Source organism: Myodes glareolus, chromosome 19 (genome assembly GCF_982192425.1).
Source record: "Myodes glareolus chromosome 19, mMyoGla1.1, whole genome shotgun sequence".
In the NCBI taxonomy this organism is placed as follows: domain Eukaryota; kingdom Metazoa; phylum Chordata; class Mammalia; order Rodentia; family Cricetidae; genus Myodes; species Myodes glareolus.
Window position 1 is genome coordinate 44,483,226 of NC_142044.1, and position 14,219 is coordinate 44,497,444.

General features: G+C 53.5%; 2 protein-coding genes across 3 annotated transcripts in view; one reads left to right on the top strand and one right to left on the bottom strand.

Moving 5' to 3' along the window:
• Positions 1-7,379, top strand: part of Srebf2 (sterol regulatory element binding transcription factor 2) — a 61,212-nt gene extending 53,833 nt beyond the window's left edge. For both annotated transcript variants that reach the window (XM_085678466.2, XM_048445065.3), the window contains exons 17-19: positions 1,522-1,707; positions 5,222-5,333; positions 5,739-7,379. In XM_085678466.2, coding sequence (XP_085534592.1) covers positions 1,522-1,707; positions 5,222-5,333; positions 5,739-5,959 — 519 coding nt within the window. In that variant the 3' untranslated portion in view covers positions 5,960-7,379. The remainder of the gene's footprint in view (positions 1-1,521; positions 1,708-5,221; positions 5,334-5,738) is intronic.
• Positions 7,380-8,096: 717 nt separating this feature from the next.
• Shisa8 (shisa family member 8) lies at positions 8,097-14,121 on the bottom strand. Its single transcript, XM_085678467.2, has 4 exons — positions 13,196-14,121; positions 10,468-10,601; positions 9,760-9,906; positions 8,097-9,571 (listed from the first exon to the last, which is right to left on the bottom strand). The coding sequence occupies exons 1-4, from the start codon at positions 13,717-13,719 to the stop codon at positions 9,186-9,188; spliced, it is 1,191 nt and encodes a 396-aa protein (XP_085534593.1). The 5' UTR covers positions 13,720-14,121; the 3' UTR covers positions 8,097-9,185.
• Positions 14,122-14,219: the final 98 nt, after the last annotated feature.

Below are 14,219 nucleotides of genomic sequence, written 5' to 3' on the forward strand. Positions count from 1 at the left end.
TGCATGTTCCTGCAGTACCTGTGCAATGTTTCCACAGTGCATCCCAGAGGTCTGCCCTGGCTTCCCACTCTTCTGTGGCCAACGGGCTCGTCACTGGAGAGGACCCTGGTTTGAAGGCACTGCTAAAGGCTGAATCATCCTGGGAGAGTGAGAAGGATAGAATGTTACAGCTGGGCCCCTAGGAAATGTGTGATGTAACTCCAGAGAGGAGAGACAGGGACCTTTTTGGAAGGTTAGAACAAGCTGCTCTCTTGAGGTTTAGTCCCAAGTGAATTGGCTGGATTTTCAAGGTAGCAGTTGTCAGCAGGTGTGGGTGCTTTATTGAAGTCAGGACAGCATGTCAACCTTACAAGGATAGGAATTGTGTAGATCACATGCTAGATGGCAAGCCACTGTTGGGCTTCCTGTGGGTCTCCTCTGTATATCTTCATGAGGAAACCATTGTCCGCCATATTGAGGAACTAGAAAGACTTGTAGTTGCCATCCTTGGAACTGTGGTTCCTAGATAAGTTCAGGGTGGGAGAATGGGCCTAGAAGAGCGTGGTCAAAGAGCAAGATCCAGTTTAGGCTACTTTGCCACACACAAAGGTGCTGTTCCAACACCTACAACTTAGAAATGCCAGCTTTGGTAAGAGGAGTGTTTGTCATTTGCACTCTCCTGAGGCCCTCTGCAGCCGTAAGATAGTGGCCCAGGGTTAGGGCCTTGTGCAGGAATGGGGCAGTACCGGTCTGGGCTGCATGGTACCCCAAGTCCGATGCCTGCAGGAAAGCAGAAACCACCTAGATGAGATGAAAGTGGCCTGCAGGGAATCCGTGTGATCCATTTAGGATCTCTCTCGTCTTCCTGCTTGCTGCACATGGTACTTTCGGGCTATTGGAAGCAAGTAGGCAGGAGTAGTAACCTTGTCAGTGGTTGCAGAGTACATTCAGCTCATGCCGTGCATGCAGAATGCTATTTCCTAAAATGCTCATACAGCTGTACTGCCATTCCCATCTTATAGATGAGGAAACTAAGGCTTAGTTTAAGTCAGCATGCCAGGGTCATGTAGCTGCTAAATAGGAAACCTGGGAGTTCGGGTCGTTGACTCCAACTTGACTACCAGTGTTCTGTCTTCATGATGTTCCACCTCCTTGTTCCCTTCTTCCTTCCCCTACCTTCTTCCTCTGGAAGCCTGGGTTTCTTTGGGTGATCTATCCTCCAGACCAATCATGGGAGTTTCCCACAAGATGCCCTGAGACCCATAAGGGTTATCTCCCTGCCCCTACTACCTGTGCCCTGCCCCTTTTAGGGCTTTTATTTTCTTACCTGCAGAATGATGAGAGCATACCTCCTCTCTCCTGGGGAAAGAATAAGCGTTCCTCACAGCTGTTCTTTCAACTCCAGCCCCTGGGTTTTGCACCTGGGTTCAGGCCCTAGCACTACTGAGTGTTGGACTGGGGAAGGCTATCTGGCAAGGTGCCGGGATCTTTGCATTAGGCATAGGCCAATCACCTGTCTCTTCTTTTTGATTTATTCCTTAGGTGGTCCAGCTGCTTACCTGTGACCTACTCTTGTCCCTGAGGACAGCACTGTGGCAAAAGCAGGCAGGCACCAGCCAGGGCCTGGGTGAGACCTACCACGCATCAGGCACTGAGCTGGCTGGCTTCCAGCGGGACCTGGGCAGCCTGCGCAGGCTGGCTCATAGCTTCCGCCCAGCATACCGCAAGGTGAGGCCTAGTAGGGTCTGGTGGGGTGTGCAGATTAGCATCTGTAGGTCTTGAACCCCAGGTCCCTTCATAGGCATATGTTGAGAAACTGGCTCTCTGAAGTCAACCATATGTATGACCTGTCAGGCACCTACTGGAACCAACACTAAACTGGGTGCCATGTGTTCCTTTGCGTATTCCTGTGTGCTCAGCCCAGAGCCATGTGTCACCAGTCAGGCACACAAGAGCGTTCAGTGGGCAAAGGAACAACTGAGGCATTCCCAGTCCTGGCCACAGGGGAACCTGACAGTCATAGCTAGTTGTCAGGTGGCACCCTAGAGCTTCATTCAAAGTGAAGTTCACCGTGATCTACTCGCTAAGTCACTTGGGAACTGCCTTCCCATCGCAGCAGCCCCAGCTCTGACTGCAGATGAGCCTCTGAAGACAGCTGCACAGCCGCACTGATCCTAGACGCAGGTCATTCCTTCTTTATGTTGCTCATTAGAATAATGTACTGGGCATTTTGTTTTTGTTTTAAGCAGAGTCATTATATTGCCTAGGCTGGTCTTGAACTCCTGGGCTCAAGTAATCCTCCTGTCTCAGCCTGCCTCAGCACCTTATATATGGAATTGCAAGCACCTACCTCCAAGCCTACATTGTATTTAAACATTTCAAGTTGGGGGCAAGGAGTTGGCTAGAACTTGCTATGTCAACCAGGCTTACCTCAAACTCGCTGAGATACATCTGATGCCTCCCAAATTAGGATTAAAGGGTGTACCACCATGCCCATCTTAAGAGCATATTTAAATTTTTTATTTGACACATAATAATTATACATATTTATAGGTTTTATAAATAATGCATATATAACAAGTTAATATGTACATAAGGTATAATAATAATAATTGGCATAACCTTCAGTTCATTTTTTGCTTTTATTAGAGTATACTAATTATACATAATGGGTTTCATTGTGACATTTCCATGTGTGATACATATGGATAGAATGTACTTTACTCCTAGTCACTCCTGTTACCCTCTCCTTCCCACTCCCTCAGCTCCCATTCATCTCCCCAGCTAGTCCCTTCTGCATACAGTTTTCTTGGGGGTTTTTGTTCTTGTTGTTTTGTTTTTTTTAACGACCCAGTGACTTTCATCAAGTTTGTTCATAGGCTCATGGGACTTTACCATTGGCTACACTGCTGATGATAATGTCTCTCCATCGCCCATCGATCAGTAACTGCATATCGATCCTCACAAGAGAATTAACACCTCATGAGCTCCACCCATTCCATGACAGGAAGTTGGTGAGCCTAGTCCTGTGTAGAGCCCATAGAGACAATTGTAGCTTCTGTGTGTTCTAGATTCAGAGCGTGAATCTAGAGTGCACTGGTTAGGTCCTTCCCGGAAGCCAGTGTTCCACAGCACTGCCTCGCTTCCTCTGCTATTGCTGGAGAAGGAATTCCTTATCCTAAGGTATAGCCTCAGGGTCGTACTGACCGCTCTGTGCAGCAAGCCAAGACTATTGGCATAGTAGAAGGATACAGTCCTCAAAGCATTGCACTGGCTGCAGGGAAGTAGCCGAATGGATAGTGTGCTTGCCTGGAGTGCACAGATCCCGCATCAGTCCCCACACCACTTTAATCTTCAAGTGTGATGGCACACACCTGCAGTCCTCGCATTTGGAAGATTAGAGCAGAAGGATCAAGAACCCAAAGTCACCTGGGCCACATAATGAGTTTGAAGCCAGCATGAATTCCATGAGACCTTACCTCAGCTAAAAACAAAAGGGGACAGTGTGCCCCAAGGTTTGGGCCACATTGACCTAATGGAATGCACTCAGGCCAGACCTCTGGTCCGCTCACAAACTGACATCAGAGGCCTCCATTAAAATGCCCTCCCTTGGACTGGAGAGATGGCTTAAAGGTTAAGAGCACTGGATATGGTCCTGAGTTCAATTTCCGACCACCACCATCTATAATGAGATCTAGTGTGCAGGCAGAACACTGTATACATAGTAAATAAATAAATCTTTATAAAAAATGCCCCAGAGGCTTACATGTCAATCTTATGGAGGCATTTTCTCAGTTGTGTTCCCCTCTTCTCAGAGAACTCCAGCTTGGGTCAACTTGAAAAAAACAGATGTCCTCCCTTCATGCCTGTTGCTCAGGAGGCTTCAGTGCCCCCATTCCCTCCCAGCATCACTGAGAGGCATCACCAGCTACTCCAGAGGCTGGAGCAGGAATATTGCAAATTCAATGCCAACCTCCACAAAAACCTTATCTCAACGCTTAAAAGACTGAGGATACAGCGCAGTGTGGAGAGCTTGGCAGGCATGTGTAAGGCCTTAGAAAAACAAGTTAGAGATCTAGACCTGGGTCTCCACCCACCAGGGATTCTCTTTACCTAAAAGCTGCTGATCTAGGCCAGAGAGATGGCTCAGCAGGGAAAGACACTTGCTGTCAAGCTTCAGGGCCTGAGTTCAATCCCCAGCACCCACGTGGTGGAGGGAGAGAAGCAGTTCCCACAATCATCCTCAGAGCACGTGCATAATGTGGCATTTTCTGCCCGCACTCACATACTCACACAAAAAATAATTTTTTTTTCAGCTGGCATGATAGCTCATACCTTTAATCCTAGCACTTGGGTGGCAGAGGCAGGTGGATCTCTGAATTTGAAGCCGTCCTGGTTTACAGCGGGAGTTCTAGGACTACACAGTGAGACCCTATCTCAAAGACAATGTGCCAGGTCTGACCAGCCAATCTACAGCCCACGTGTGATAAACGAGAACGAGTGGCTCAACTGAAAATCATAAATTTAAAAGCCAAGCATGTAATCCCGGTACTCAGGAGACAGAGGCAGGTGAATCTCTTGGGTTCGAGGCCAGCCTTGTCTGCATAGGAAGTTTCAGGACAGCCAGGGCTACAGAGAGAAAAGAAACACAAATGAGATTTATTATATGTATGATCTTTTGCCAGTGGGAAGTGGAGGAAGGAAAGGGAAGACCAGCCTTCTTGTACGATTCTTAGGCATGACCCTGGTAGAAGACAGTGTTGTGTTGCAATGTCAAACAGCCAAATAAGACTGTGAGTCTAGACTCCATTCCTTACTGAAGAAATAAGATATTGAACTTGATACCAGCCTGACTGTCCCCCCTCATCCCTCTCTCTTCCTTTGTCCTTTTGTCTGACTAGACACAGCCTTCAAGGACAGGGCTTCACCCTAACTAGCTTGCAAACCCTAGAGGACACCTCAGGGCTTTGCGGCCAGCAGGATAAGCTGCCCCTTGCCTCTGGCTCATCTAATATTGCTCCCGCCCAGCAGCTGGCCTGTGCTCCGTCCCCGTTCCTATGGTTCATCTAGGTTTCTAGCTTGGCTTGAGGACACGCTACATTGCTTTCCAGGAGCAAGAAAGGCAGGGTGGTATGGAGAAAAGAGGGAGGCATCAGGTAGCAGAGGAAATTGCTTGAGAAGTACTTACTGGGCTTAGACAGGCCAGACCCCAAGAGTTGACTGTGGTCCTTGTACCTGCCAGGTGTTCCTGCATGAAGCCACTGTGCGCTTGATGGCAGGAGCCAGCCCCACGCGAACACACCAGCTCCTGGAGCACAGCCTACGGCGGCGTACCAGTCAAAACACCAAGCATGGTGAGTCCAGCAGCTCCCTTACCACAGGCCTGGTGTAGCCTTGTGCTCAGATGGAGCCCTGGCATCTGGGGAAGTGCTCTACACACTTGACTCTATTGGCCACTTAGTGGGAATAAAAGGAGCTGGTACTTGTCTCAGTGGGCAGCAGAAATGGTGTTAGCTGAGTAGTTGTGAATGGGGCTTAGGGTGTCGTCCAGTGCAGGAACAGGGTAGAAGTTGCATAGATTCTAGTATCTCAGCCTACACAGTAACTGTATGGGATGCCTGCCAAGTTCATCTTCTGTCCTGTGAGGAGGACTTGGGAGAGAGCAGAACATACCTCCTCACAGGATAACGGGGTGAGTTCAGCAAATGAGGCCACATGAAGTCCTTGGGACAGTGCTTATATAAATCTCGTTCCCACAGGAGACGTAGACACCTGGCCTGGCCAACGAGAGCGAGCTACTGCCATCCTGCTGGCCTGCCGCCATCTTCCCCTCTCTTTCCTGTCTTCCCCAGGCCAGCGGGCAGTGCTGCTGGCTGAAGCTGCCCGCACCCTGGAGAAGGTGGGTGACCGACGTTCCTGCAATGACTGCCAGCAGATGATTGTCAAGCTGGGTGGTGGCACTGCCATCGCTGCCTCCTGACCGCATCCGGGGCTTGGTCCACCTCTTTCCACCTTTGTCTCTTTCTCCCAGGACTTTTTCTCTGTGTCTCAGACTGTCTCCCCATCTGTTTTTCTTCCTTCTCCAAGAACTGTGAGGATGAAGGCAAGACTGACCTTCTGAACTGTTACCTGCCAAGGTTTTTGGATCATTTCAGGCCAGTAGGACCATGGGCAGAGCATCTTAAGACTGCTGTGGTCTCAGCCCAGGTGGCCTGAGCAGGAATGGGGTGATCTCCCCACTTGAAAGCAACATAGGGTGCTGCCGAGCCCCTTCCCCAGCCCTCTGGAGACTCTTGAGTGTCTCCCTCTCTGCCTCTTCAGTTTTTTTGTTATGTTTTTTGTTTGTTTGTTTTGTTTTGTTTTTTTTAATCGGGCTTTCTCTGGAAACTAGGTCTCTGTGCACCAGAGAGCATTTTGCATTCTGGACTTATCTGGCATGCCCCTTTTTATACAGATGTTTTTATATGTGTGTGCTTGGGCCTGCCATGATACAGGGCAAAGTTGCTGTGGCATCTTTATTTCTCTCCCTGGGTCTGCATTCCTCCCCTGTGCCTGACTAAGCCTGTTCATTGTTTTCTTGTCATTACAAGGGACAGTCAGGGAAAGAAGGGAACCCAACCCTGGGAGGTGGGTGGGAGGCAGGGGCAGGTCTAAGGGATGGATGAAATAATGTTGGCATTGTTTTTTAATTTTTTAAAAAATAAATGGTATCTTATTTAATTGTCCTGTTCCTTCCCACTCCTCCATCCCCTGAGATAGCAGCCTAAGCTCAGGGAGGCCCAAGGGGCTGGACAGGATGAAACCACCATTGGGCCTGGGATCCAGGGGTCTTCAGCATGATTTATTTGTTCCTTCCTAGCTCAGCCTAACTCCTGCCTCCCATATAGTGTATTTTTATCCTGAATTCCTGTCTGTGAATAAGCCAGGGTGGCAGATAATGGTCCCAAGCCCTCCCCAGCAGCAAGCCTCTCTTTTTCAGGGTAGGAATCAGATCTCTTGCCTTGGAATGGGGGAGTCCTAGGAAGAAAAGTGGTCCTGCTTTTCTGGACTGCTTGGTCAGGGCTTCCTGAGAGACTTAAGAGGAATTCTCCCACCTTGTGCTTGTCTTCCCTTCAAGCTGATTGAAGCAGAGAGCAGGCAGGGGTGGGCCCTTCCTGTGCTTGGACCCCACTTATCCTATCCTCTGTCTCTCCCCAGCTATCACTGTAATTTATGGCCCCTACCCACGGGGCAGCCCAGCCCTTGTGTCTTGTGTATATACTGTGCCTTTTCTCCTTGTTGAGGGGTGGGAGGGTGGTTTTTCACTGAACAGGGGATACACCTATGTCTTCCTTGATGTTGAAACATTCACCATGTGCTGGGCATAGGTTATTCAATAAACACAGATTGGTACCACCTAACAGGCTGTGTGAGTCTGTAGTATTACCTCTATAGTGACTTAACCAAATGACTGCATAACGTGGCCAGCAGTGGGCTAGGACTAAGAGCAGCCATGTGGCTGCAGTCTGCTGGTCCTTTGTTACCCACAGGTGTACTTGACAAATCATAGGGATGGGTGAGGGTCTGGGATAAATGGGCTATCATCGGTTCCAGCCCCTTGCCTAGCCATTCAGCTGGCTGGCTGGTGGACAGTAGCAATTCTTTAGAACTTGAGGTGTGAAGTCACTCCTTCATCGGGTGGGCCACTCCTTCATTTGCACTTACTGTGGGCAGGGCCCTCCTAAGCAGCTCAGCAACTGATGGCCACATACAAGTGTGGTTTCTGCATTTCCCGCTGAGTCACTGGTGAACTGATCTCTCCCCCACTTGCATGTATGCAGACTGGGATAATTCATACCCTTGACCTCGGCACCACAGGCCCCTTGCTCAGATTAGAGTGATGGACGCTCACGAAGTACCAGTGTGCAGTGAGCACTTTGTGAAGCTGTAGGGGGTGGGGTGGCGCGATCACGTGCAGTACTCGGGCCTTGGTAGAAGTAGAGTGGAGGATTCCATCTGAGAAGGAGCCTCAGGCTGACCTGTTTGGTGTGTGGCTGAGTCTTGTTCATCTGGCCAAGAAACAACCCTGAATGAACCACATCGTAAAGAGCATCAACAGCAAAGTACACCACAGAGGATTCAAGCAGCCAGGAGGCACAACTAGTGCATTTATTCAAGCCAGCATTTCAGTAGTGACCACTGCCCTTGGCCTCAGCCTAGCCCCAGTGAGCAGATAAGGCTCTTGAGCAGAAAGGTCATGCTTGGCAGCCAAGACCTGCAACAATGTGGCAGGTGGCCTGAGTGACCCTGGGCAAGGTGCTTGGGTCCCAAAACCTTATTTTCCTTATCTGCAGACAGCCCATAGATCTCTTAGGATTATCAGTGTGCCACCCTTTGGAACACAGGAAGGGCTGTAGCTAGGGTATCCCCACACATAGCAGAACCTGGAACTGAGGAATTGGGGAAGGTGCAAAGAGGCAATGACAATACCCTGGACCTCAACCAAGTACTGGGAGCTTCTGGCAGGAAGGGGGAAGAGAGCTAGCAGTGCCAACCCTGTGCAACGGGAGCAACCCCAAGGGAGGGGCATTGCAAGGCTCCCATTCCAACATCTCCATCCCCCTAACCCCAGAGAAGCTCCTGGGAGGAGGCTAGGCTCCTCTATCCTGAGCACCAGATGTCCATGTGGCCCACACCCATTAGGGGGGTGGCCCTGGGCCAATCTGGTCAAGCAGCCTGCAAGCTAGGAGCCGGCCCAGGGCCAGACTATGTCCATGAGGATCAGCCAGGCTGAGCTAACTGAAACTGTTGAGTGAGAGATCAGCTGTGGGGAGGGGAGGGGCTAGCCTCTAGAAGAGCCCATGGACCCTCTCCTCTGAACCCAGATCTTAAGACACTGAGGCCTAATCGCTCTTCTATGGCTTGCTCTGCTCTGAGCAATGTTTGACATTAACCCAGCCATCCTCTCTGGCCACTTTTCTCAAGCTTGCACTGCTGTCATGTACAGTCAATGACTGACGATCCCCTTGAGACAGGAACCACATTAGAGGGTTTATTTACACAGGTAAGGATAGCCCTGCATTCCCAAGGACAGAACACATGACCCTACCCTTTTGGCCCCTTAGCCACAGGCTCTAACTGTCCCCAGTCCCGTCTGGATCGAAGCCAGCACTTCCACTCCACGACCTGGGGTCCTAGACCCCACAGAAAGCTCCTGTGGTTCCATTTCAGACAGTGACTTCAGCTTTGCTGTTGGTGCTTAGGTGCCGGGGCCCTCTGCCGGCGCTGCTGTAAAAGGTGTCAGGCTGCGTGCTGAAGGCCTCGGGCAACTTCTCTACGCTGAACTGACGCCGTGGCACGTGGCTGGGCCGCCGGGGTGCAGGAGAGACATGAGCCACCAAGTGGCCACGGGGGACCGGCCGCGTGGGGCGGCCCGCGGTCCAGGCCGCATAGGGGACCGGGCCGGTGGGAGGTACGTAACCTGGAGGGGCCCAGGGACAGGCTTCTAGCAGCGCAGGCAAGTCCTCCGGGTTACGCGGGGCCCGAGCTGGGAGGGTTCGTGGGGCCGGCTCGGTAGAGGGAAAACGTTGGTAGAAGTCCTGGGGTGCAGCCTCTGCAGGGTGGAGAGGAGGAGACAGGGTTAGTCGACACAACACTGGCTTTAGGAGACGGGTCAGCTGCTGAGGAGGGAGTCGATTGGCTGCTTGGGGATGTCCTGAGCTCGGGTTGGCCAAGTGGGCTGCTCTTGAGGGAGAGACGGTAGCGTCTCTGGGGAACTGGCGCCAGCAACGTGCACCTCACCTGTGGCCTTGAGGGCTGCTGCTTTAAGAGTAGCGAATTTGGTGTAATCGGGCTGCAACGTCAGGCTGCCACCACCCTGCAGCCGGGGGCCGCGCGGGGGTCCCGGGGTGGCAGATCCCAGAGGCGCGTTATTGAGGCGTTTCTTGTCTGGAAGGGAATGGGGCGGAGGCTGTGAAAACAGCAAACTGACCCTGCCTGCCTGCGCCACCACCTCTTCTCAACACCCTTCCCAACAGCAGCTGCAGGCAACCTGGGGCATGGATAGCTCTCCAGAATGTCCTGGCTTAGCTCACAAAAACATGAACAATGGCAGCAAGCTTGCTAGCTAGCAAGGCGCTAAATCCCTGGACCGCTCCCCAGAGATGGAGGGGCACTGAACTCCATGTAAATAGTAGAGGAATGGCCAAATAGACCAAGAAATGGGTTCCAGACCCACAAGCCAGACCCTTGGAATCACAGCTCTAGCCAGCGTGCCCTGAATCTGGAGCCTTCCTTACCGCATCCTTGCCCAGGAGACAGGAGGCAACAGGATGGTTCCTCTCCACCAAGGACTTGTCCAGACCCAACCACACTCCTGCACAGGCAGCCCTTCGTTTATATACAGCAGGCAGCAGTTCCACACACCCCCTTCCCTAGCCAACCAATCAACTCTCCCCACTCCCACGGCCTTGTGTAGAGGGACCAATGGCCTGCCACTGGCCTACTCACCTGTGCTGTTGTGGGGGGAACCCCGAAGAACACCATCACCCATTTGGACCTGGACACAGTTACCCAGGGGTGGGCCCAGAGGTGGAGGCAGTGGTTCCTGGGGGCTTGGCTGTTTGAGAAGTTCTGTCAGTGTCCTATGGAGAAAGGAAGATGTGGAAGGGACTTGTAGGCCCCGGCCTCTCCTTAGATAAGGCTGGCGGTCGTCACCACTGTCTCACTTTGAATTATTTTATCATTTTATGCATACCGGGGCTTTGCCTGCATGCATGTCTGTGCACCGCATGCATGCATGCTCAGTGCCCTCAGAGGCCAGAAGATTCTTGGAACTGGGGTTCCGGATGGTTATAAGCCAGTGGTCCTCAACCTTCCTAATGCTGTGACCTTTGAATGCAGTTCCTCATGTTGCGGTGACCCCAACCATAAAATTATATTCGTTACGACTTCATAACTAATTTTGCTACTGTTTATGAATCATAATGTAAATATCTGTGTTTCTCAATGGTCTTGGGCGACCCCTGTGAAAGGTCGTTCCACCCACAGGCTAAGAAGCGCTGTCATAAGCCAACATGTGGTTGCTGGGAATTGAACCTGGGTCCTCTGAGAGAGCAGCCATCTCCCCCATGGGCTCACTTTGTATCTCTGGGCCTCCCTTTTGTCCTTTCTAGTGATTGACCTGGGATATCTCGCTTCCCCTACCAGGCATAACCTGTCAGCCTCGCTTGTGGCTCCAAGATGACCAGGTCAGGAAAGTAATGAGGTCATATGGAACTAGGGCCACCTTGTGTTTCTTCCTGTGGCTCACTCTCTGAGACCGTCCCTATTGAGCCTCCTGGCCCAGCAAAGCTCTCTGCATCTGGTATCCTTCTCCCTAACTTCTCCCATACTCTGTCACTCAAATGCTACCAGAGACCCCCCTCCAAGGTCTCCCTTACCTGCACTCCCGCTGTGTGGGGTTCTGCTGGGCCTGGGACCTAGCTGTCACACAGGCAAGGAAGGCAGACAATGAAGAAAACAGGGAAGCCACGGAGATCCCTCTGCACCCAAAGGCTGTGTGACCTTGGGCAGCTGTCTCCCTGGGTACCCAGAACACCCAGCCCCCACCCAGCTGTGGCAGTGTCTGACTGAGCCTTTCCCATAGACAGCCCGGCCCTCAGTCCAGCTGCCTGCAGTACCCAGAACCCATGATTTTCTCCTACTCTACCTGACCCTCCTTCTGACTGATTAATGAAGAGGCACACTGGAAGACAGTAGCCCAGGATTAGCTACAGGGTGGCAGGCTCTAAAAGGGTCTGCAGCCTGTCTGAGTTGACCTCTCCTTTCCCGCTCCTCAGTGGCACATGCCATTTATGTCACGCAGGTACTGATAACCCAGCTCTCACAAGTAAAGGAGGAATCGTCATGCCCCTAGGCCTTTGCACAGACTCCAATCCTGACTCCAATTCCCGCACCCCTCCCCATCCGTCATCCGCATCAGCATGGCAGAAATAAAGAGAAACTTGGGCAGGGGTTCAGAACACACTCACCTAGGAGCCCAAAGAAGAGAGTCAAGGCACATTGTTATAGGGACATAACCAAATCTGAACGTTGCTGATCGTGTTGCCAGCCATGGACTAGCCCAACACCCCTCTACCACAAGGGGCCTCAGCTCCCACTGTTTCTCCGTCCTCCCCACTGCTACCTCTGTCCTGCAGGAGAGATCCCAAATTCAGAGGCTGAGCTTCTTTCTGCCTCTGCAACATTCAGAACCCTCTGCTAACGCTGGCAATTCAGTAGCTAGGGGAGAAACACAAGATACAGGCCCCCAGTTCTGTCTTCCAGCTGCCTGGAAGAGATGGGCTAAATGGTCTGTCTGGTGATGACAAGTCTCATGCTCTGCTTCTGGGACATCCACATCTGGTCCTCCAGGGGTGTGTGTGTGTGTGTGTGTGTGCGCGTTGGGGGACCTCCCTCTGTTGTCACTCCCAATTGCAGCCTGTTGCATGTGGTGTCAACAGTCTGAGCAGGCTGGGACATGGGTGGACAGGCGAGAGCTTGAGATGTGCTGGGGGCATAAGTGAAGGAGGTAGGGGGGAGCTCCAGGGTCGGCACAGAATTCCCGTTTGGTTGAAAACTCAAAATAAGCTCAAAACTTCAGCCAGCACCTGTCAGGTCCTTAAACACACTGGTCTCTAACCCCTCCAATCTGAGCAACTGGAGAGCCAGACCTTTGCCTGGGGGGCTACTGAGGGGACGCTTCTGAAGCTCCAAGGAATGAAGGTCAGGTTTGAGTCACACTGGGTTGGGAAAATGGATGGAGGTGGGAGGAGGGAGGGGAAAGCAGGAGCCGCAGCAGGGGAATCCGCCGAGCACCAATATCTCCCTTCTCTCTGCCTAAGCCCACCAGTGCAGCCCCAGTCCGTGTGTGTCCTGCCTGGTCATCGTCAGTGCCCCCTCCCTTGGACGCCGACGTTTTTCTTCTTCTTCTTCTGCAGAGAAGGTGCAGAGCTACAAGGAGAACGACCCAGAACCCAGTCTAGGGAAGGTCAAGGGGTGAGGTATCAGGTCTCTCCTGCGGGGGGCAAGAGAGACAGACCCAGGAGAAGAAAATAAAAACAAAAACAATAACAAAAGGAGAAGGAGGCTGCCGAGAGACCAAGAGTTACAGGGGGTCGAAAGGGGTGCAGTTGCAGGGGAATTTGGACCCAGCCGGGGACAGTGAGGACATGGCGGGACCGGAGGGCGCGCTCACCTGGTCACCGTGCGCCGAGCGCGCGGGCTGTGCGCTCTCTCAAGGCCCAGGCGTGCCCCGATGCCAACCAGCACGAGTAGCGCGGCGACACCGCACACCGCGTAGACCGCAGTGTGGCTGCGCTCGCGAGCCGGATCGCGCGGGGCGGCAGTGTCACGGGCACGGGCGGGCGGCCGGCCAGTCTGCACCCAGGCTGGCGTGTCGTAGTTGGAACAGCGGCTCTGGTCCAGGCGGCGCGGGCCGTCGTGGCAGCAGAAGCGGTAGCCGCACGTGCCGCAGCAGAAGCTGTAGACACCCGAGCTGCAGTTGAAGGGCGGGTCCCACTGGCCCATCACGTCGTAGTAACCCCGGCAGCGGTCGCCTCCCTCCGGGGCCACGGTGCCGGACGCTGCGGGCTCCTGCGTCTCGGGAGCCCCAGCGTGGCCCGACGGCGACCCAGCCAGTAGCAGCGCCAGCCGGAATGCGAGCGGGAGCCCATGCAGGCGCCGGCCACCGCGCTGTCCCCGCGTCCCAGCGCGCTCCATGCAGCCCGCGCCTTCTGCTATTGCGCCCCGCTCATGGCTCGGCGTATGGCCGCTCTGCCCGGCTCCCCCGCGCCCTCCGGGACAGATCGTCTAGTTGTCCGCGCTAGCTCCGGGCCGACGCTTCCTGCGACGTCCGCGGCTCCAGACACAAGTGAGCTCGGTGTGGAGTGCGCGGGGCTGGACCTCCTCCGGTGGGCGCGCCCTCCTCCGGGGCTCACCTCGGACTGCTAACGGTGGAGTCGGGCGGCGGATGCTCGCCTGCGCAGTCCCTGGTTCCCCCTAGCCTCAGCGGGCGTCCGGAGGCAGGGTCTTTCGGGAACTGAGCCGGGCGGCGGGTCGCCGGACACCGCTGCCTTCCCGCCGCCCGCTCCGCGCTGCCCGCGCTCTGGCTTCGGCTCCGGCGCGGGCTCGGCGCGGGCTCGGGCGGGCGGGAGAGGGAGCGAGGGGAGGAGGGCGGGAGGGAGGCAGAACGGGGGGGGGGGGGGGGGGGGAGGAGCGCG

Coding starts and splice junctions, on each gene's coding strand:
- Shisa8 (XM_085678467.2), bottom strand. CDS start 13,719: ATGGAGCGCGCTGGGACGCGGGGACAGCGCGGTGGCCGGCGCCTGCAT. Junction 9,907..10,467: donor TTCCCCCCACAACAGCACAG/GTGAGTAGGCCA, acceptor ATTCCCTTCCAG/ACAAGAAACGCCTCAATAAC. Junction 9,572..9,759: donor AGCAGCCCTCAAGGCCACAG/GTGAGGTGCACG, acceptor TCCACCCTGCAG/AGGCTGCACCCCAGGACTTC.